This window comes from Ochotona princeps, chromosome 10 (genome assembly GCF_030435755.1).
Source record: "Ochotona princeps isolate mOchPri1 chromosome 10, mOchPri1.hap1, whole genome shotgun sequence".
Classification (NCBI taxonomy): domain Eukaryota; kingdom Metazoa; phylum Chordata; class Mammalia; order Lagomorpha; family Ochotonidae; genus Ochotona; species Ochotona princeps.
The window spans coordinates 70,281,725-70,304,278 of record NC_080841.1 but is presented as its reverse complement, the minus strand read 5'-3'; the positions used below and the strand labels follow the sequence as shown (position 1 = coordinate 70,304,278).

The 22,554-nt window shown below is 41.7% G+C and overlaps 1 protein-coding gene across 1 annotated transcript in view; it reads left to right on the top strand.

Moving 5' to 3' along the window:
* The window catches only part of GPR158 (G protein-coupled receptor 158), a 337,238-nt gene that overhangs the window by 164,087 nt on the left and 150,597 nt on the right, over window positions 1-22,554 (top strand). The window contains 1 exon segment of the mRNA XM_004588529.3: window positions 11,034-11,136. Within this exon segment, the coding sequence (XP_004588586.3) occupies window positions 11,034-11,136 (103 nt within the window).

Genomic DNA, 22,554 nt, shown 5'->3' with positions numbered 1-22,554 from the left:
TGCAGCCTCCCAGGGGCATCAGCAGGAAGCTGGACTCCAACCCAGGTTTTCCAAGGTGGGATAATCCCCCATGGCAATTTCCTCTATGGTGATTTGGGGAGAGAACCAGCAGATCTCCTTGTCTCTCAGTGTTTTGGTCTCTCTCTCCTCTCTGTCTCTCTCCTCTCTCATTGTACCTTTGAGAGAAATAAATCATTTTAAAATATTTATTTTTATTGGAAAGTCTGATATACACAGAGGAGGAGAGACAGAGAGGAATATCTTCCATCTGATGATTCACTCTCCAAGTGGCCACAATGGCTGGAGCTGAGCTGATCCAAAGCCAGGAGCCCGGAGCCTCTTCTGGGTTTCTCATGTGGGTGCAGGGTCCCAAGGCTTTGGGCCATCCTTGACTGATTTCCCAGGCAACAATCAGAGAGCTGGATGAGAAGCGAGGCTGCCAAGATTAGAACCGATGCCCATATGGAATCCTGAAGCGTGCAAGGCAAGGACTTTAGTCACTGGACTACAGCTCTGTGCTCAAATAAATAATTTTTTAAAGTGTTACTCTTCTTTGAGAATTTACATTTAGCCTCTGGACCTGTTTCTGTAGGCATCTGGAAAACAAGTCTTACGACTGAGGAACACGGCTGACATTTCCCTACCCAAGATCAGTCTTCACAAAGCATGCTGCTGCATGTCAGGGCAGATGCCTGCTTGTTTTGTGAGAGCAGGCTCCACTGACTATCACAGGGACATTTGGAACATTCACAAGAGAAAGCATTTTCTGCGTGAAAACTTTGTAACTGAAGAATGTGCCCTCTGCTCCACTTACCTCCAACTGTTACGCCTCTTCAACCAGCTTGGCAGTTGTTGAATCTAGAGATGTAGTCCCTTTTCCCCCTGGTGTGATCCTGCCTGACTTGTTATTCATGAGTCTGTTTCCCTGGGAGATGTGGTTGATGACATATGTGGGTGATGCATACCCTACACCACCTTGAGGCCTTTTTTATTTCCCTGGTTGGAATGCTTCCTTTTGCTTTAATACGCTTGTAAATAGGTGTGTGTGTGTGTGTGTTGGGGATGGGGGTGAAGGAATCACCAGATACCAGATGTTACAATTGACTTGCTTTAGTGCCAAGTCTGCCCAAACACATTTCCAGAAAAAGCAGAGCCAACATTTGAAGTCTTTCTCCATGAGTTTACAACAAAGGAATTAAAAATAAAATAAATCAATGCAATCGCCTTTTTCTAAAAGAATCTCAAATTCTCAGTCACTAGTTCACCATGCCAGTGTCAAACCTCTCATCTAGTATGTCTGTGGTGTTACCTTCTGTTCCACATCCCCTTAGGCTCCAGGTATTCAGTACAGTGGGGAGCTTCCTGCAGTTAGGGAGACAGCATATGAGCTGTGTATTGGCTCATAGGGACAAAGCAACACACACTGGACTGCAAGGGAAATGCTTTTCCCATCCAGTGCTGATTCTTAGAAGAAGCTTCAGCCAAGCTGGCCTCCAGATTCACCATGGACAGGGACACCTTCCTCTTTTCAGGAAATTCAGGCAGTGGATGGAAATCTTCTAGGATCTGAGTTGAAGAATTATGCCTTGGAAAGGGAGAGCTTCCTTCCTTCCTTCCTTCCTTCCTTCCTTCCTTCCTTCCTTCCTTCCTTCCTCCCTCCCTCCCTCCCTCCCTTCTTTTCTTGCTTCCTTCCTAGAGCTGTATTTTTTTTTTAAAGATTTATTCATTTTATTACAGCCAGATATACACAGAGGAGGAGAGACAGAGAGGAAGATCTTCCGTCCAGTAGTTCACTCCCCAAGTGAGCCGCAACGGGCCGATGCGCGCAGATCCGATGCCGGGAACCTGGAACCTCTTCCGGGTCTCCCACGCGGGTGCAGGGTCCCAATGCATTGGGCCGTCCTCGACTGCTTTCCCAGGCCACAAGCAGGGAGCTGGATGGGAAGTGGAGCTGCTGGGATTAGAACCGGCGCCCATATGGGATCCCGGGGCTTTCAAGGCGAGGACTTTAGCTGCTAGGCCACGCCGCCGGGCCCAAGCTGTATTTTTTAAAATGAAAATTTTAGTTATTTTCATTTTATTTGAAGCACGGAGAAGCAGAGACAGAGTTATTTGCCATCTATGCGCTCACTCTCCAACTACCTGCAACTGCTGGGCCTGTGCCAGGACAGAGCCTGAAATGCACTCCAAGTTTTCCACATGGGTGACAAGATCTAAGTACTTGAGCCATTATCTGCTGCCTTCCAGGGTGTTTGTAGGAAGCTGGGTTAGAAATGGAGCCAGAACTAAAACCAGTCATTTAGATCTGTCATGTAGGGAGTCCAGGGTCTTAACTGATGCACCAAACATCCAACCTGGGAGATTTGTTTACAAAAGTTGTAACAGGTGCAAGACTTACTTAATTTCACTCAAAAGACGTTTCACTTGTGTGTCTTAAGGGTAATAGCCCTCACGCATTTGAATATTACCATCAAGAAAAATGATTTATCTGGAATACTTTCTGAAACCAAGGAGAATAGAACAGTTGGAAGTCTTAGTGCAATCTAAAGTTGATTCTGAAGGAACCCCTTGCTGGCATCTATCTCTCAGTCCTGCTGTGTATCTATACTTCCTCATGAGGAGCTGGTCCTCTCTTCTGAGCAAGAGTGCTCAGCCAAATCCTGCTTCTACCAGTTGCCTGCTCTGAGGCTCTGAGCAAGCTCCTTTGGAAACAAACAAACAAGAAGAGTGAATGTAAAATTGAGTTAATACCTATAGAGCCCCTAGAATATTGCTTGGCTAAGGGCAACCCTGAGAGCATATAAACTGCTGGCTATTTAATTTTGTTTGACTCTGTTGTTTATTATCTTACATACTCTGGCTTTGCATGCTTGGTGGCCTAGTTTCCAGGGACTCAGACAATTGTAACTATAGATTAGATGGGAAAACACAAGCAAAACCTTATTTTGGAATGAAATATGGCAGGTGGTAGCTCTCAAGAAAGAGGACAAAAAAAAAAAAAAAAACGTAAACTGAAGAAATCAAGAATTGCAATATCCTGGGGTGTTTAGTGTCTGAGAGAGAGCCTTGCCCATTCCATGGTAGCAGAGAGCATCGATGTCTTTCAGCACAGTTCAGCACCTCTTGTTCAGTGTTGTGACTCCAGCTTGGAAGAAGATGTGAAATCTAGACATGGTGACCAGTCTAGAGAAGCTATACAGTACTCCACATGTTAGGAAGATAGCTAAGCAGATTAAACTAAAAAGAAAAGAAAAGAAAGGAGAAAGGCAGCTGAAGGCCTGTTTTTGAATTAGATATACTTTATTATATCTGCATATTTTGTGCCTCCTCTTTTTAGTCTAAATTAGTTTCTGTTTACAATCGTAAATCTAATTATTAGCATATAAAGGTGATTTTTTTTTTTTTGTTACAGATAGCTCTTCTTGCTGAATGCCTGTGGTTGGTTCACTTCCCAAATGTGTGCAGCAGTAGCTAGGGCTCACAATTATTTGGCGCCCCATTATTTGGGCCATTACTGCTTCTTTCCAGGTCTGTATTAGCTGGAAGCTGGCGTCAGGAGCCGGCACCACAGCTGGGGCCAAAGCCGGCACCAGGAATCAAACCAGGTGCTCTAATGTCGTACACTGGTCTCTTCACTGCTCAACTAAACACTCTCTCTGAGAATAGCTGGGTGTTGCTGTGCGATTAAAGTTACCAGCAGTCGACTGGCATTGCATGTAAGATGAATTTTACAGTGCGCTGGTTCAATGTGATCTGTAATGTTTATATACATGTATTTGAGGAAGAAAAAAAAACAGTTTACTCAAATGTTTTTTTCAAACAAATTTCATCGTTGGTTAAAAACACTTAACAAAATTTAACTGTCTGATAAAGTGTGGATTGAGTTAAGTGGTTTTAACTATACTCACCTCAGTGTGTAACAGATCTCCAGAAACTTGTTAGTTTGCAACACTGAGACTGTTTACTGATTTGAGTATATCTCCATCTCCCCTCCCCAGTTCCTGTGAACCACCACTTGACTTTCCTTATGAGTTAACTACCTTAAATATCTCTTATAAATAGAATCTTACAGAATTTGTTTTTGTGACTGGCTTATCTCACTTGGCATAGTCTCTTTAAGGTTCTGTCATGTTACGCCATATTATAGGATTTCCTTCTTTTTAAATATGAGTAGTATTCCTATACCACATTTTGATAACTGTTTGTGGTCATTTAACTTGCTTAACGTCTCTTGGCTACTTTGAATAGTGCCACTATGAACTTGAGTTTGGATGTATTTCTTTGAGATCCTGCTTTTAATTCTTGTGAACTCATACTTTAACTCTTGTGGGATTGTGCAATAATGTGAGAATTCAATTTCATTTTTAAAGAAGCCTCCTTACTGTTTTTCATAGTAGTCATATGTACCATTTTGTTTTTTAAATTTTCACCAGGAGTGCACAAAGAATCTGGTTTCATCACATCCTCATGAACTTTGGTTGATCGTAGCTATTCTAATAGTGAGGTCGGTTCTTCATTGTGATTTTGATTTGCATTTTTGTAATGATTAGTGATGTTGATCGTTTTTTTCATCTATTTATTGACCGTAGGTGTATCTTTGGACTACTATCTCTCCAAATCTTTTGGTCATTTTAAATTGAATGTTTGTGTCATTTTTATGATTAAACTGTGGAAGTTCTTTATATATTCTGGATCTTTGCCCCTTGTCAGATACATGGCTCGCAGGTGTTTCCTGTTGTTTTGTGGTTGTAGTTTAGTTCTGCTGAGTGTTCTGACACATTATTTTTATGTTTGATGTAGTCCTACAAGCCTATTTTTTTTTTTATTTCTTTGGCTATAGCCTTGTTGTCATGTCTAAGAAATCATCCCAAATTCCAGTACCAGGAAGATTTTCCTATGTTATCCTTCTAGGAGTTTTAGTGGTTCTGGTCTTGTGTAATTTAGATATTGAGTGAAGTTTTTTTGGATGGTTTTTTGGGATGGTTTTAAGTAAAGGGCCAATTTCATTATTTTTTGGTAAATATTATTTTTGCCAACATAATTTCCTGAAGAAACTATTTTGCTCCATTGAGTAGTTTCTGCCTCCTTGTTGCAGATCAATTGACCATTATGTACAGGGTTTATCAACTGGGGTGTCCAATACTGGGAGCAACCACTTTATTCTTAGGGGTCAGTAACTCTGAATATAAACAAGTTGGCAAAGGTTACTCCTGGAGGAGGATGTGCTCCTATTCCCATGTGACTTACGTAAAGCAGGAAAGTTTCAACTGGAATATAATGAAATTGATATTTTGAATATCTATTAATAGATGCCTTAAATTAGTATTAGAGTAAAAATCTGAAACTATCCTTTTGTTTTTTTGAAGGTATTCTTTTTGCTAAGAGAGTAACTATGTTTCTATTCTAAATTCCCAAGGAGAAAAAGAGTCACACAAAAAAATCAGTCCAAGTAGGCTAAATGCTACTTGAGCAGTTATTACACTTAAATGGATTTTTTAAAAGAAAACTGGATTCAGCGCCCGGCATGGTAGCCTCGTGGCTATAGTCCTCGCTTTGCACACGCCAGAATCCCATATGGGTGCCAGTTCATGTTCCTTTGGCCCCACTTCCCACCCAGCTCCCTGCTTGTGGCCTGGAAAATCAATTGAGGATGGTCCAAAGCCTTGGGACTCTGTACACATGTGGGAGTCGCGGAGAAAGTGCCAGGCTCCTGGCTTCAGATCGGTTCAACACCAGTTGTCGCGACCACCTGGGGAGTGAATTTACACACAGAAGATCTTCCTCTGTCTCTCCTCCTCTCTATGTATCTGATTTTCCAATAATAAAGTAAAATAAATAAAAAAATTAGATTCACTAAGCTGATTTTGTAATCTTGAAAATGTATAACTTTAGGAAGTAAGAGACATTGAGCAACTGAGGAATGGTGGTATCAGTGGAACAAGTTGATTGGACTTTTACAAAATGTCCTTGATAGAAAAAGTAATCTGAAGTGACTTGTATACCTGAAGAAAAGTTATTGCATATTTGGTTTCATGTGGTGCTACCATCTTGGAAGCAGAGTACAGCATTTGACGATATGCTTTCATTGAATTTGAGTGCACAATTTTTATTTCCAGGGCCAGCTCTCTGTTGCAGTAGGTTAAACCATTGCCTGCAGTGCTAGGCTCCTCTAAGAGCACCTATACAAGTCTCAGCTGCTGTAGTTCCAATCTGACTTTCTGCTAATGGTCTGGGAAAGCAATGGTAGATGACTGAAGTACCTGGGCTCTGCGCATTTTTGGGAGACCTGGGTAAAGCTCCTGGTTCCTGACTTCAGCCTGGCTCAGCTCTTGGTAGTGTGGCCGATTGGGGAGTGAGCCGACAGATGGACAACCTCTCTCTCTCTCTCTCTCCCTCTCTCTCATGTGCGTGTGCACTCTCAGTCTAATTCTTCTTTCAAATAAATAAATAAACCTTAGGATATTTCAATTCCTTTGAGATAAAAAGATAATTTGGAAATAATACAGGGTGAAGTAAATAATAATTTTATCATATTTTTCTGTAACAAAATTAGAGGTTTTTTTTTAAAAAAAAGATAATTTTATTTAGCTGTATTTCACCAAATCAGCGACATAATTTTTATGTCTTCTTTGCCCACTTATAGCTGAGACATACTCTAACTCATGTCAACTTTCGGCTCTGCCCTAAGCGGTTTAAATCGTCAACCGAGTAACCACTGGGGAGCTGACTCATAGATAGGTATCACCAGGAATTAATGCTGTTTTAATGGACAGCATTAATCTTGGAATTCCTGTGAGGCTAAATATGTGAAGAGCTCTACTAGGCTTTCAGAATTCAAACCTTAATTTACCTGTATAAACCCATACTGGAAAAAGACTTAATCAGTGTGTCTCCCAGCAAATCCATATGTGCAGCTCTTGAATTATAGATACCCTAACCAATTGCTCTTCTTGGGAGACTTTGCTCTCCCTCTCTATTCAACACTTGAGTACTGGGGAGTGTAAACTATTTCCTTGAATACACAGCAACCCAGGTCACCTGTCTGGGGGAAGCCTGTCGAGGAAGGAGAGACACCTTCCCAACAACCCCAACAGCCCATGAGGTGACTGATGTCACAACCAGCTTTCTCTCACCCCACTTCACTGTTTGTGGATATTCCCCTAGGGATTTAGTCTTAGCTTATCTTACAGCTTTACCTGTCAGGGTTTTAGAGATGAATCTCAAATTGTACAGTCATCTAGATGTCTCTCCTAAAATCCATACTTGTTCTTAAACTACCTATGGAAGGATTAGAATTAAATTTTAACCACGTGAGGACCAGTGTTGTGGGATAGCATGCAAAGCTGCTACCTTAAATGCTGGCCTCCCATATGGCACTTGTTGGAGTTCTAGCTGCTCCACTTCTGATCCAGCACCTTGCTAGTGTGCCTGGGAAAGTAGCAGAGAATGGCCAAATTTCTTGAGACTCTGCACTCACATGAGAGATGTGGAAGATGTTTCTTTCTCCTGGCTTTGGACCAGCCCAGCTCCTCCATTATAGCCATTTAAGGAGTCAATTAGTGGATAGAAGATCTCTCTCTCTCGCTCTCTCCTACTCTGCCTCTCACCTCCCTCTCCCCCACCAGGCTCTGTAACTCTGTCTTTCAAGTACATAAATAAACCTTTCTTAAAGATGCAACTTTGGGGCCTGGCATGATAGCCTAGTGGCTAAATCCTCACTTTGTATGTGCCAGGATCCCATATGGGCACCAGTCTGTGTCCTGACTACTCCATTTCCCATCCAACTCCCTGATTGTACCCTGGGAAAGCAGTAGAGGATGGCCCAAAGCCTTGGAACACTGCACCCATGTGGGAGAACCAGAAGAAGTTCCAAGGTACTGGCTTCAGACCAGCTCAGCTCCAGCTGTTGCAGCCACTTGGGTGGAAACCAGCAGTCAGAAGATCTTTCTGTCTCATATCATTCTCTGTGTATCTTGCCTTTCCAATAAAATTTTATTTTTTTAAAAATGTAACCACCTAACGCCAGTAAGACTGGCCCACATGAATAAAAGCACCAACAACACTTGTTGGTGAGGTTGCGGGGAGGAGGGAACCCTACTCCACTGCTGGTGGGGCTGCAGGTTGGTACAGCCTCTATGGAAATCAGTATGGAGAACATTCAAACAACTCAAAATCAACATACCGTATGATCCAGCAATAGCACTCCTAGGAATATATCCAGAACACTTGTTTTATGAGAAACCAACATGCACTCCTATGTTCATAGCAGCACAATCAGTAATTTCAAAAACATGGAAGCAGCCAAAATGCCCATCAGCAGAGGATTGGATAAGAAAGCTATGGTTCATCTACTCCATGGAATACTACTCAGCTATTAAAAAAAACAAAATGCAGTTCTTTGTGGCCAAATAGGCCAAAGTGGAAACCATAATGCTAAGGGAAATGAGCCAATTCCAAAAGGTTAAATACCACATGTTTGCCTTAATTTAAGATGATATGATGTTATGTATAACATGTTATGTTATGTATGTTATATGTTGTGTATAAACTAAAATTGAAATGTCAATGAGGTGGTCAAAGAAGGTGGTTAAGAACTCGCATTTACTTTTACCATATTGGTTACTCATTACTATGTCAATTAATTCCATAATGATGTAAATTTTTGCTGATGGTATGTTGGAGCTTTCAATTGACTGGGATGATACTCTGCTGGCTCTGTCTTCAGACCAGAGAGGGTATACCTAAGAAGCCGTTGAACTTGACTGGACAATAAGATGCTGGACTCTATGTTTGGTATATGCTTGCAATGAGGGAATCACAACTGAACTTGAACTGTGGTTATGCAACAAGGTGGAGGAATCCACCATGGTGGGAGGGTTTGGGGAGGGGTGGGGAGAACCCAAGTACCTATGAAACTGTGTCACATAATACAATGTAACTAATGAATTAAAAATAAAAAAAAATGTAACTTTGAAGAGTAGATGTTGTAGTACAATATGATGAGTTGCCACTTGGGGTGTCAGCAACTGTATTGCATTGCCAGTTCTGAATCTTGGCTGTTCTGCTTCTGATTCAGCTCCCTGCTAATGTACCTGGAAAAAGTGTCAGAAAACGGCCCAAGTGTTGGGACCTTCAATTCACACTGTAGATTTGGACTGAGTTCCTGGCTCCTGGAGACAGATCTGTGTACTGATGTTCAGTCTCCAAACGACTACAGCAGCCAAAGTTGGTTAGTCTGAAATCAGGAGCCAACAGCTTCCATGTATATGGAAGGGGTCTAAGGACTTGGGTCATCTGCTACTGCTTTCCCAGGAACACCAGAAGGGAACTGGATTGGGAGTGCAGCTGCCAGAACTCCAACTGGAGTCCATATTGGATGCTGATGTTGTATACAACACTTAACCCATTGTGCTACAGCCCAACCCACAAAGCAAGTATTACGTAAAATTTAGCTAAGTCACTTGAATTGACTGGCACTTTGCAATTTTGCTTGGCTCAAGAATTTTGTTCTGAATTGCAAGATGTAACTGAATGCAAGTATGTTTGGGATTAAAATGAAAAGAATATTCAAGAGATACATTTTTTTGTAAATCATCTATTTTTATTTTATCTGAAAGCAGATACACAGTTGGTTTCCATCCCTGATTTACTTGCCGGTTGCCTGTAGAAACTGGGGCTAGGTCAGGCAGAAGAAGCCAGGAGCGTGGAAATTAATCCCAGTCATCCACAAGTGGCAGGGATCCAACCATTTGCTTGAGCCAGCATCTGCTGTCTGCCTGGGCAGGAAGCTAGACTGGAAGTGGAGTAGCTGGGACTTAAAACAGATACTAATGTAGAACACAGTGTCTCACATGATAACTTGACTGCCTAGCCAACTGTCTGTCAAAATATGAAATAAAATATTTAATAAATTCCTGTAGAAATCTTTCTACTGAGTGTTTCTTACAATAACTTTAGGACGTTTATCGACTCATATGTAAATATCTATGTTTTTCTACTTGCTATAGTTTTCATGTTGATTTTTATCTTGATGCTAAATATGTAAGCTTAGATAATGGTATTATTTAAGTTGTTTGAAATTGCTTGTCAAGGGCCTCTGTATCAAAGGAACATTTTATAGCTTTTAAATCTACTGCATACTAAATTCCTCTAGTAGACTCATAATGGTAGAAAAACAAAGGGTTGGGATATTGGTAGCGAGGAAGCAGAAATGAAATTTAATTGTGATTTGGTTTCTTGGGATGCTCCTGATTTACTGATGTACTGTTTACAGCTTAATGGAATTTATTTCTTGGTAGTATTTAAATGTAAAAATGAGGTATGTTCAGCTGAAATTTGCTTGAGTTTAATTAACATAATTGAAAGAGGCCAAGATTAAGTTTTTAGGCATTGTCTATTTTCTATTTCTGGGACATGTTTGGAAAGCTGATCATTGTCTTTATTTTTGCTTATATAAAAGCATGAATCATATTTTAGGTAAAGGACTCTTTGGGATTGTTGATTGTTCTTTATTTTTCTCTTTGAAATTTTCATTGTAAAATTTGTTCTGCTTTTCCCATCAATTTGTGTTATTTTGAGCCAAGCATAAAATCTGATAACTATTTAAATCATAAAAGCAACTTTCATGTCTCTAATTCTATTTGTTTGTCTACCTACCTATCTTCCTATTTACCTTTGCTTTGATTGAAATACATAGTTTTGTAAATATTTCTTAAAACTGTAAGAGGATATGTGAGACATGAAAAACAAAAATTGTGTCTAGTAATTACTCCCTCTGGCAACTGCAGGAGGTGAAAATATATGGCAAACACAGGTGTAAAGGAATAGATTTAGAAAAAAATAACTTGGTTTGCTACTTCTAGAAACTTGTCTGTTGAAAAACAAACCTAGAATAAGAAGTAAAAAAAAAGAGTTATTTAATTTTGAATGTGTGCAAGTTCTGCTGTCATTTGCGTTGGTAGAGATTTCTGAGCTGTCGTTACACTGTGTATTAAATGGTGATTCATGGTCCCAATGTCCTCTCTTTTTCATAGTGTATGCCGATTAAAGGCCTGGGGTTCGTTCTAGGAGCCTATCAGTGCGTCTGCAAAGCAGGATTCTACCATCCTCGAGTCTTCTCCGTGAACAACTTTCAGAGTAAGTGCCCTTGTTTCCGTGAATGTGGATGTCTGCACAGAAACATGCATCACTTTTGTCTTGTTGAAGTCATGTGGTTAAAGCTCCACAGCTGGGCCCATTTATATCACTTATCACAAAAAATGTGCTAACTTTAGTTTTCAGTACATTTGGAATGCCTTTAAATATTTTAGTTCCTGGGTAAAGCCAACTATGGTTGAGTTATTGAGTGTTGCTACCAAAAGCTCCCCCAAACTGATTTTGCCTTTTTGTTTATATTTCTGTTGATTTGGTTGCATGTTGATATTCTATGCTGCCTAACAAGTGATTACAAATTGTGTTGCTTCAAGTAACACAAACTTACTATTACCATTTCTCATCCTGGCTTAGCTGGGTCTTTTGCTCCAGGTCTTGAGACCCACCAAAATCCTGGTGTCCCTGGAGTGTGGCCCCTGAGATTCACAGCTGTCCCAGGCTGCTGGGTAATTTCACCTTTTTGGAACAACAGGCCTAACCTTCTCATTCTGTCCAGCTTGGGGTGACTCTTATCTGCTGAAAGTTGCCCCACAGCCTGGCTGTGTGACGCTTTCCCAGGGAGGCTGTTCACTTCTTTAGGGCTACTCACAAGCACGTGCGTAGCTGCCTCAAGAGTCTTCCTGAACAGCGCAAGCACAGGTGTAGCTCTCCCAGTGCTTGGGCACAGGGTATAACTCAGTGCAAGCAGAAGGGACATTTAAAGGGACATATTTGTGCAGAGCTTGTATTCCAAGGTTGAAATTTGCTCTTTGGCTCTTTTATTTCTGTCCCAGAAAATGCCAGTGTTGCAGTTTGAACATCATGCTTTATTCTTTCTCTAAAGAATGCAGTGTTGCCATATTGGCTTGTAGCCATTGTATGGTGTTGTTAAGGAGTGTGGTGAGAAAAGGGTGGTTTCCCAGGAAGTTAGGTGTTTTTTTTCCTTTTTAAAAAAATTTATTTATTTATATGGGAAAGACATATATACAGAGAGAAGAAAGTACAAAGAGAAAGATCTGTCCACAGATCCACTCCCCAAGTGGCTGCAACAACTGGAGCTGAGCCGATCCAAAGCCAGGAGTTAGGAACCTCCTCCAGGTCTCCCACGCGGGCTCAGGATCCCAAGGCTTTGGGCTGTCCTCCATTGCTTTCTCACACCACAAGCAGGGAGCTGGGTGGGAAGTGGAATAGCCAAGACACAAATTGGTGCCCATATGGGATCCTGGCACATGCAAGGCGAGGACTTTAGCCACTAGGCTGTTGCGCTGGGCCCAGACATTAGGTTTTGAGGTTGTCTGAATTCCTGGGAAACTGCACATTTCAGCCTGAGAATAACTGGATGATTTCTATAGAATTGGCATCTCTGTTGGGCATACATGAAATAGGATACTGAGACTGAGACTTGACTTTTTTCATCTGGGGAGCCACTGACAAATTATTGTAGCTTATCTCCCTTTGCCTAGAAGCCTGTCCCTGATCTTGACATTTCCATTTGGCTTTGAGGCTCTGGGTAAAAATGATGTTGGGCTGTGCCCCCGATCTTCTGTTGCCAAGCGCAGCCTTGATTCTGAGTAGCAGTTGTAGTTGCAGCTTTTTAAGGGGGTCTCTGAAAGCCTGCCATCACACACATAGCTTCATCCTCTCTATTTAAGAATGCATAAGGCCTGGGCATGCAGTAAAATGGTTGCTGCCTTGCTTGGCGGTGGTGTACAGCCAAGCTGATGATTGGCTCACTCTCATAATTATATTGTTACACAAGTATGAATCTCTATTGTAGCAGATTACAGGAGAAGGAGAGAGAGAGAGAGAGAGAGAGAGAGAGAGAGAGAGAGAGAGAGAGAGAGGGAGAGAGAGAGAGAGAATTAGTTACTGGCTTTGAAGAACTAGGCAAGCTTGTTGTGAGAACTGTGTGGCTGGGCCTTGGGAATGGCAAGCCTCACTGAAACCCAACAAGAAAATACGAGCGTTGTTCCATAGCTGTAAGGAACTAACTTCCAGCAGCTGCAGTGTATTTGGAAGCAGACCTTGAGCTCCAGAAGACAATGTACCCCAGTGGAAGTATAGATTCCAGCCTAGTGGTACATTCAGCAGAGAACCCAGTTCTGCAATACTTGACTTCTGGTCAACAGAAACTGGGAACTAGCAAGAAGGCATTTTAAATCCCTATGTGTCTGCTAATTTATTATGGAACCATGGAGCTCGTACAAGAACAGGGATGGTAACACATTCTCAGGCTGGTTATACTTGTCATGTGTGTGACGTGTGTGTACTTGTGGGAATGTGTGTACCAAGCCATGGTGACACCATAGCTACTTTGGCATTCTCCCCATTTGTGGTCCAGACATAACATATGATTCAACGTTGAAGGATTAAGGGACTAGGTTTCAGCTTATGTTCTGTGAAGGTATTTTGTTTCTGGTTTACCCACATTTGTTCTCAGCTCCCACTATGTGACTGAAATAAAACATCTAAATATTGTAGAACCAGAGAATGACTATGCCATTTGCTTATAACACCACCCAGAGTAACTGGCTAACCTTTAGCAACTTATCTTTATTTAATTTGCACACTCCTACTTTCTTCCTTATTTTAAAAGTCAGTGATTTTCTCCTGCTTTTTTTTCCCTTTAAACTGGACCTACTCTCTAAGAAAAGGCTGTTTGTCTGAGTTAGTCTACCTCCCATGTCATGTTCATTACAACCATAGAAAACAAAAAGCCATGGTTTTCAGTATAAGATCAATTACAGAGTGTAGCCTTGATGTAGCTGGGATCATAGCACACGCTTAGCCAAATCTGCCCTTCTTCAGTGACGGAGCAGAAAGCTGGCTACAGGTGACGATTTGAAGCCAGTAAAGTGTTCTTTGACTAAATATATCTTTCATGTTGGCCTTGTCAAGTTGCATGAAAATCCAGTATTCATCTCTCCTCATTCTAAAGGAGTTCAACAACCTGACCTGGGATAAGAGTTGTAACTCACCAGAGTCAAAAACCAAGGACTTTTGAAAATATTTCTTTAATTTATTAGAATGTATTCCATATTTCTGTCTTAATGTATAACATCTTTTATTCACAATATCATGGCAGATTATATGGGCAGCAGTTGTCATACTTTGCTTTGATGAGAAATTTGTGATATAAGGAATGGCCAAAAGTAGCCCTGGAGCCAAGGCAGACAAAGTACTAAAAACCCAATATACTGGTACGGGATCCATGGCACAGTAGCCTTAGCCTCTGCCTGTGGCTCATGGGCACTAATTTGTGTTCTGAGTACTCTGCTTCGTACCCAGTTTCCTGCTAATGTACCTGGGAAAGCAGTGGAGGATGTCCCAAGTGCTTGGGCCCCTGTACCGATATGGGAGACCAAGAAGTTCCTGGTTCCTTGCTGTAGATCAGCTCAGTTGCAGATCCTGAGGCCATTTGCAGAGTGAAGCAGCAGATGGAACACCTCTTTGTCTCTGCTTCTCTTTATAACTCTGCCTTTCAAATAAAAATAAATATGTCTTTATGGAAAAACAAAATTTGGAATAACATAAATGAAACTGCTGGCACGGTAGATATTATGGATCATAGGATAATTATTCAGCAGACATAGTTGTAGAAATGAATTTGCACACACACGTAAACATTAATGATACGTGTAAAGAGACAAAGCCTCAACACTGAGTTCTTAGCACTTTATCTCAGACATTCTGTCCCATTGAAACCAGTGCCCAAGACAGAACTTGGGGAGAATGGATTCTCCATGAATCAGGAAGGAGAGGGAGCAGCAAAAGTCTGTAGCAGCTGGTGCTAGGTTGAGAAGAAGAGGAAGAAGGAGGGAAGAAACCCTTCTTGGGAGTTGAACGTGGCAGGTGGCTGTGAGTCTGCAGAGCAGGGACGATGGGACATGGAAAATGGGACGGCTTCCCCATTCTGGTGAAGTCCACTTCCTACAGAGTTGCAGAGGTAGGGAAGGAACCCCAGGTCTCACATTTCTTCTTCTCCCTCTTGGATAAAGGAGCCAGGAGGTAGGCCTGAACCCTTAGAGAAAATATCGTGGTGTGATTTTTTTTAAGCTTTTATTTAGATGTGGACAACTGCAGACAAAAGACCGGTAAAGACCATCAAAGGTGTGTTCAAAAGACATGATTTAAAATTGTGCTGACAGCCCAGAGACCTTCCTGGCATCTTTCTTGAAATAGACAGCTGCCTGTGAGCTAAAGGGACCTGACATTTGGATAGTAGCAGCATTCCAGAATAACCAAGTCTGGATGTCAGGCTGTCTCTTCAAATCCGGGCGTTCCTCTCCCAGGCTGCTGCTGCATGAGCCAGGGACAAGGTCGCCTTTCTCAGATGCCATCTCAGTCTGAATTCTGTCCTTGGGAAAACCAAGGCAGAAAGCTAATGAGAGACTGACATAGGTATTGTTTGGGATGGGACAGAGGGATACTCTTGGAAAGTGGTACAGTTCAGGGAGGCTGAGCCCTAAGGCAAGCCGTCTGCAGAAGGATGGCGGGCTTCTGGGGACAGACTTGGGTCCTCACGCTGGGACCACACAGCTGCTCTCTTTTGCTCCTGGCCTTCACAGCTGCAGAGCTGGAGTTATTTTATTTTTTGCAGACAAGGATCAGCGTCCATTTACAGTGCTTATCCCAAGTTTAGCTGGAAGAGAGTAACAGAACATGAACATATTTTCCTAATCAATAATCACCACCATCCTTTTTCCTGCAGGCCTAACATTAAGTTTGTAGCCTGCTGTAAAGCTAGATTTGCTAGTGTTATCAAGAGCTTAAACAGTTTTACTCTACTTGTAGCATCAGAATACCCCACCAAATTGCCCGGGCATGTGTTTTTCCCTTGTCATTTCCCTGATTTCTCATTTTGGTATATTTTTTCCCTTTCATTAATTATTTTACAGGGATTGGATTTTTGTCCCTACGTGTGTCCAGCAGATGGGGTTAGTGGCCAGTGGAATTCCGTGGTGACTCATTTGTTTGGAATTGGGAGGGCCACAGCAACCTTATTGATCTGGAGTTGTGTTGTTTTCCGCTGTTGGAGCACACCCCATACATAGGGTGCTGGACTTCCCTGGGTGCTCACCTCCAAACTGACCTCCCACCCAGAGAAATGTCATAGTTAAGCAAGTCAGCTTACTCTGGAATACGCCTTGGGCTTGAATCCTAACCCAACTACGGGTGTGTACTGTGATCTTGCCTTAACTCTGTAACCCCTTCAGACTTCATATGTGTCATACGTATGCCGAAGTAATAGACCCTGCTCTCTAGAATGGTGATAAGGATTTCATGAGGTCCCAAATGTAACATTCTAATTATCACATTTTCTATAGATTAAATGCTCCAAAATGCTATTATATCTGGCATCGTTGTTCAGAAGGCAATGTTTATATTGATTCTCCATTTCTTCATGTACTTCATGCATGTCCATTCTCTTAAACTGAAACCTGCCCTGCCTACAAGAGCAGGAACATGTTTTCAAGGCTTAGCCATGGTTAGTTCATCTTGCCCCTTGTGTGGGTTGTGCTCTGTGTCTAATGCTTGCAGCTTCCACATGCTTGTTTCTTCTTCATTGACTGAAAATTTTCTTTTTCAGACTTTTTTTTAAGCCCTTATTTATCTCATTATTGTTTTAAAATTGTATTAGTTTTGTTAGACTGCTACATAGAGATTCATTTATGTGAATCATGTTCTCCCAAATGTGAAGACAAAGTTACAGCAGGCTAGCTTGACTACCAATCATTCATTTGTTAGCTCATTGTGGTAAATAGAATGGCTGAAGGAGTATCTCAGATGTCAAGGTCAGAAAGGACAAGGAAATGCTACAGAGCTATTCTCCATCAGAGCCTGCAACGTGGCAAACAAATCCAGTGCACAATACTGGATTTCATTTTGGATGAAGTAGATATAAAGGAAATTATTGTGATAACTGATGGAAATATAATATGGCTCATATGTTGTATGTTAATGCCGCCTCAATATTAAATTTCCCAACTTTGATCCTTATAGTGATTTTAGTGTGAGGATACACTCTTTGTAGGACACACAAGGGAAGATGCTAATGTATAGACTATCCCCATCCTCCTCACTATGAAATTATATACATATGAGGTTAGAACCATCTGTCTATTGAGTGACTAAATCATGCAGCAAAATGTAGCTGTAGGTGATCAGTGAAATAGTTAAAATATATGAAATATTTTTGTGCTGCTAACTTTGCTGTAGATTTTAAATTAAGTCAAAATTAAAACATTGAGGTGGACCTTGTAGGGTTAAACGTCGCTTGAAATATCCCCATCCTAACTTCATTCAGTGTCTCCTCATTCAGCCAGGAGGTAATATGTGGTGGCTCTAGTCATTGGGCCCTGCCATCCTGGTGAGGACAAGAAAGGAGCTCCTGGCTCCTAGCCTCAACCTGGTCCAGCCCTGGCCGTTGCAGACATGAGAGAGTGGACCAGTGGGTAAAAGATCTTTCATCTCTCTTCTCCTCTCTCTTCTTTCTTCTCTTTGCTTTGCTGTCTAACTAACAAATACATAAATGCAGAAAGTATTTAAAAATAAAAACTTATAACAATAAAATTTTCAGAGTTATTTTTTCAATTCAGAGAACTGGTATTTTTAAATTATAGTTTGGACGGATTAATTAGGTATTTATTTGAAGCAAAAATTTATTTAACAAAGTGTATTCATTGCTAAGTACATAAAATAATACATGTTTGCTAAAGGAACTTTGCATTATATGGTAAACTTTAAATGGCCTTTCAAAACTCTATCATTGGGGTCAGTGTTGTGGCATACTAGGTAGGTGAAAGCCACTACCTATGATGCTGGCTTCCCATATGGTCACTGGTTTGTGTTCTGGATGCTGTGCTTCTGAAATAGCTTCCTGTTGGTGGGGAAAAGCAGCAGAGAATGTCACAAGTGCTTGGGTGCCTGCCATCCTCCTGGCAAGCCCAGATGAGGCTACCTGCTCCAGCCTGACTTGGTCTTGACCATTGTGGTTGTCTGGGGAGTGAACCTACCAGTGGAGAAAGATCTCTATGTCTTCCCTCCTGTTATTCTGCCTTTCATATAAAGTCTATTAGTCTGCTGTTGACTTGATCCTTCTCAGTTTATGGTTTTCACACAAATGCCTATTGTAAAAGTATATAGAATCTTTCTAAAAACTTGGTACTTATTTTAAATTCTTACATAGTTTTGTCAAACACAATTTGAAGTTACACAGAATAACATTGGAAAACTTCCCTGTGATTTCTTCAAAATTATAAGTTTTATAAGTTCACTAGTTTGCATAAATATAAAAACTACGCTTAAATAAAAAAAACTAGAGGCATTATGTTCTTCATTAATGTAATGAGATTAAGGCTAGCTAATATGTTGACATAGTGTATCATCAAAAATAAAATAAATTCTGTATTATAAAGAAAAAATAATTTTATGATTTTCATTTGACTACTAAAACTCATGAGGTTTTAAGGGACCACAAAGTTGTAAAAGAGAGAGCAAAAACTCAAACTACAGCTTGCTACAGGTCAAAAATAAAACTGAAATTAAGAATAGCGATTTCCACTTTCAGTATTTCCTACAGAACTCATGACACAGTAATCTAGTTCCAAAAATACTAAATACTTACCCAACTTACACTGGACTTGTCCACCTAGGACAAAGGAATAAATTCAGCTGGTAGAAATCATATTACTGCTACCACTAATAATGGAATCTGTATTAATTTACTGGAGAGTACTTTAAATTTCTGATGGTTTGAAAGTTTACATGGCAGCAACCATAATTTATGTATCTCTTCACACAGCACCAAAGATATTTTATATATAGTAGATACTTGGTAAAAAAAAAATTGTTAATGACAAAAACCACTTTTTTTGTGGTAGCCTAGCGACTAAATAAGACCCCTCACCTTGCAGCAGCAGGATCCCATATGGGCACCAGTTCTAGTCCCAGCGGCCCCACTTCCCATCCAGCTCCCTGCTTGTGGCCTGGGAAAGCAGTGGAGGATGGCCCAAAGCCTTGGGATCCTGCACCCATGTGGGAGACCTGGAAGAGGCTTCTGGCTTCGGATCAGCGCATCTGTGGCTGTTGTGGCCACTTGGAAAGTGAATTGTCACAGGGAAGATCTTCCTCTCTGTCTCTTCTCTTTTATATCTGCCATTCCAATAAAAATAAAATGAATCTTAAAAAATACTTTCTCAAAGTCATAAAGTAACTGATCTGCAATATGGACATTTAGTTGAAAGTAACATTCATACTCTCAAACTAGATATGCTTAGAATTTATTCAAAATTATATATTAATATGCTAGAGACAAGCTAGAAAACATATTAAGGATCTAAGCTACTACAACTGACCTTGACCTATGGGAAAATAAGTTTAGCAATTGTATCGAAAGATGATTTGATTTAGAATCTCAGTTCTGAGCAACTGGAAAGACAACTTCCATGCACAGAGCAGCCTGCTGTGCTACAATTTGAATGGTTTGAAGTTGGCCCTTTGGACTTCCAAGTAAAATTATTATTTCCTTCTGCTGAAACCCATGGCTTTTGATATTTTTCTTTTCTTTTCTTTTTTAAAATCTTATTAAATTCTTTACTTGTTCATAGATCACAAAGTAGCATCGTTTTCTCCAAGAAGCTTTTGTGTTTTCTTTTTCATTTCTTCATCAACACATTGGTTATTCAGCAGCAGGTTACTGAACTCCACAGAGCTGTAAACTTTTTTTAACTTTATTTCTGTTGTTGATTTTACTTTATGACCTCTCCTTTAAGGGAATGTACAGTAACTGCATAATAGAGGCCATCCAGATGTGAAGATACAATACAGTATGCATCTCTACTTTCAAATCAAAGATGGATTCCCAGTGAAGCTGTTAAATATATCTTGACAATAGGATGCTCAATTGTCCACCATTGTCTGTACCTGCAATGTCAGGATACACTTAAAAAACAGAATGATGGATTTATGACTGCATACAAAGGACTATACTATTGTAATAATATGGGGGAAATCAATTGTGGGGAGGAAATTTGGGAAGCGAGTAAGGAAATATACCATAAAATTAAAAATAAAACAGAAAGTAAAATAAAATGAATACTTCCTGGAGACGATGGACAGATATGCAGCCCTGCTAGTTTTAGCAATAGCAGATGCTTACTTCCATCTATGCATGCACAGATATACTGCTTTGTGTAAAAATACAGTTTACTATAGGATTTCCAGGGCACTTGGGGACTCTGAAACATGCAGCTGTAAACATAAGTCTTGCAAAAATACATCAGAACAACATGTGAACAATACATTGACGTATTAGTTGGCCTTAATCTCATTACATTAATGAAGAACATAATGCCTCTAGTTTGTTTTTTATTTAAGTATAGATTTTATATTTATGCAAACTAGTGAACTTATAAAACTTACAATGTTAAAGAAATCACAGGCAAAATTTTCAATGATATCCTGTGTAACTTCGAATTGCCTGGTCAGTTCTGTCCCAAGCCTCATCTCATACTCAAACCAGTGGATGCTGCAGCACAGCCTAATCCTGCCCACCACACACTTGGCCCTCATGCACACTAGCAGGAGCTACACCCTAGTCAGAGCGACCCTCACTAACCCCCATTAGGTGCATTTGCAGCCCTGGTTTCTGTGCATGCTGATATGTACATCAGACTGGTACAATCTGTCCTGCATCCCGTTCAGCTCTTGTACACAATGAGTGTTGGAGCCTAGCTCAGCCTGACCAACTCTGCTGTCTAGCCCATACTTATGCCAGTGGGTACCATCATGTGTCCAGCCAGACCCGCCCCCAGCCCTGATTCTCTGCTCACCAGTGGGAATTGCAGCCCATCAGAGGTGTCTCCACAGTTTCCCTACTAGGCTCATATCCAGTCCCAAGTCTTACAGTTTCTGGGTGGTTCTGCGGTCTAGTCTGACAGGACTTGTCTCCAGTCTCAGTACCTGTTAGCCGATGCTGCAGCAGACCCTGGCCAACCTGCACTTACTCTGACTGATGCATGCACAGTGGGTATGGTCACTTAGCCCAGCTTGGCTCTCTTCCTAATCAAGCTCACTCACACACAGGTCAATGGGCTTTGTAGCCCCGTCCAGTCTGGTCTGCCCCCAGTCCCATCTCTCATGTTTACCAATAGAAGCAGCCCGTACATCTCCCCTACTGGGCTCTCCCTCCTTCCTGGGTATTTCGTGTGCTAATGTGAGCTGTGGCCCAGTCTGGCATGGCCTACCTCACTTTGGCATTCACCAGTGGGTGCTACAGCCTAATCCAGCCCAGCCCAGCCAGCCCCAATTCCCAGCCCTAATGGGAACTGGCTGGTATTATGGCCCAACCCATCCTGTTTCTCACATCTGGCAGTAGGTGCTATGAACTGACCAGCCTGTCCCATTCCCAGACCTAACCTACACATATGCTGGTGAATACTGTAATCTGGTATGGTCTGACTTGCTCCCAGCCGTGGCTCTTCCACTCACCTGCAGGAACTGCGTCCTGACAGAGGAGCTCCCCAAGCACCTCTATCAGATCACCTCCCAATGGCAGATCTCATTTGCACCAGTGGTTTTTGGCCAAGCATGGCTTGGCCCACCTCCTGTCCTGGCAGGTGCAGTGGCCTTGCCAGACCAGCCCACACCAATTCTGGCTCTTACTATTAGGTGCTATAGCTTGGCCCTGCCTGGACCACTCCCAGACCCAGCTTTTGCTGTAGTTCAGCAAGTGCAGAGACCTAGCCTAGCCTGTCCTACACACACTCTGGATTTCTTATGAGTAGCAGTGGGTGCTGGAGCCTAACCAGGTCTGGCTCACCCCACCAAAATCTACAGCCATGCCAAGGGATACTGCAGCAATTTCCAACCCAGTTCATCACACCCATTCTAGCTCTTGCACTCACCAGTGGGAACCACAGCCTAGCAGGGATGTTTCCTTAGCTCCCTGACCTGGCCTGCCCCCAGCCATAGATCTTATGCATGCTGGTGGTTGCTCTGACCCAGTCCAAAATAACCATCTCCCATCTTGGTCTTTGCCATCAGATGCCATAACCTGGCCTGTTTTGGTTCACCACCAGTCTCAACTCTCACTGGTAGGTGCTGCAAGCTAGCCCTACCCAAACTACCCCCATTCCTGGCTTTCATCCAAATTGGTAGGTGTGATGGCCTAACTAGCCCAGTATGTTTTGCAACCGACCGTGGCTCCCAGGTATGCCAGTGTGCTATGGTTTGGCTTAGACCTGCCTAGTCTTCCCCTTGAAGAGCCAACCCACACATGGCTGACAAGGGAAGCAGTCATGCCCAGCCTGATCACCACCCAACTCTGACTCACATACTCACCAGTGGGAGCTACAGCTCACCACGGAAGTTCCCCAAGTTGCCTCACCAGGCCCACTCCCAGACCCAGAACTCACAAGTGCC